We start from the raw sequence: 1077 nt of genomic DNA on the forward strand, positions 1-1077 counted from the left end.
CGTCAGTGGAGACACAATGAACTGGAGGTTAGGGAGGGTTAGATTAATAGCCTCAGCTATTTTGGTCTGTCTTTACTGCTTTAAGGTGTTATTTATGGATGATTTAGGCCTATTGTTGTTGTTGTTGTTGTTGTTATTTTGTTGTTGTGTTTGCTGCTGTTGCTGTTGCTGCTGTTGCTAATATTGCTGCTGTTGTAAATATTGTAGATGTTACTGTCGATAGGGATGCTGATGGTGGTGGTTAGTAAAACAATATTGCCCATATCCCATTCACATGATATACCGCAGGCTTATACCCCCTCATTTGCCCTTTCGTACATTCCAAGTTCATACCACTCACCTGTTTCTCAATCTGAGAACATGTACTTGAGTGCCATGTATACTCACTTGAATTTCTACAGTGGAAACAGATATCTAAGTTTCTGGAAAACGAAGACGTCAAGAAATTGAGACTATAATACGAGTAAATATTTGTTCTTGAGCTTTTGCTGGACTTACCATTGCTTTCATCGAAGTTCCCAGACGTTAAAAACAACCCTGGGTTACTTTTCTCCCTGCTAATCAATGTTCTTGACTGGATTGGTACGTTGCTGCCAGTAATGCTATGGTCTTGAGAAAACCTTTCTCCTCCTCTTGATGGCGGAGCTCCTCCCCTAGATGGAGGGACCCCGCCCCTTGAAGGCGGAGGCTCCGCAATGGGTGGTGGGATTCCACCCCTGGAGGGCGGAGCTCGGCCTCTTGAAGGGGGAACCCCGCCCCTCGAGGGTGGGGCATCTGTTCTGGAGGCTGGGATGACGGTCCGAATTGAACCTCCTTTAGCTGTGAGTCGGTCGTGGACGATACTGTTTGTGGATGATAGGCTGTTTGCATAGTTTTCTGAGTTGTTATAATTCTGCTGTCTTAAATATTCCTGGCGAGCTGAAAAAAGAATAAAAGAAATAAATTGCAGTTAATACCGCCTGTCAATCATGACTTTCTCAAAAACAAATACTAAATCCATAGGCATCCAATAACCAGGGTTTGCAACAGTCAGACTTTTGACTTTTTTGGTAGGCTGCTTGTCTTATCTACAGGTGT

At 43.8% G+C, this 1077-nt stretch overlaps 1 protein-coding gene across 1 annotated transcript in view; it reads right to left on the bottom strand.

Annotated features, from left to right (window-relative positions):
* Positions 1 to 561: 561 nt before the first annotated feature.
* The window catches only part of LOC118477370 (TNF receptor-associated factor 4-like), a 5112-nt gene continuing 4596 nt past the window's right edge, over positions 562 to 1077 (bottom strand). Inside the window, exon 2 of the mRNA XM_035968680.1 lies at positions 562 to 842. Coding sequence (XP_035824573.1) covers positions 562 to 842 — 281 coding nt within the window. The remainder of the gene's footprint in view (positions 843 to 1077) is intronic.

Source organism: Aplysia californica, unplaced genomic scaffold (genome assembly GCF_000002075.1).
Source record: "Aplysia californica isolate F4 #8 unplaced genomic scaffold, AplCal3.0 scaffold00004, whole genome shotgun sequence".
NCBI lineage: Eukaryota > Metazoa > Mollusca > Gastropoda > Aplysiida > Aplysiidae > Aplysia > Aplysia californica.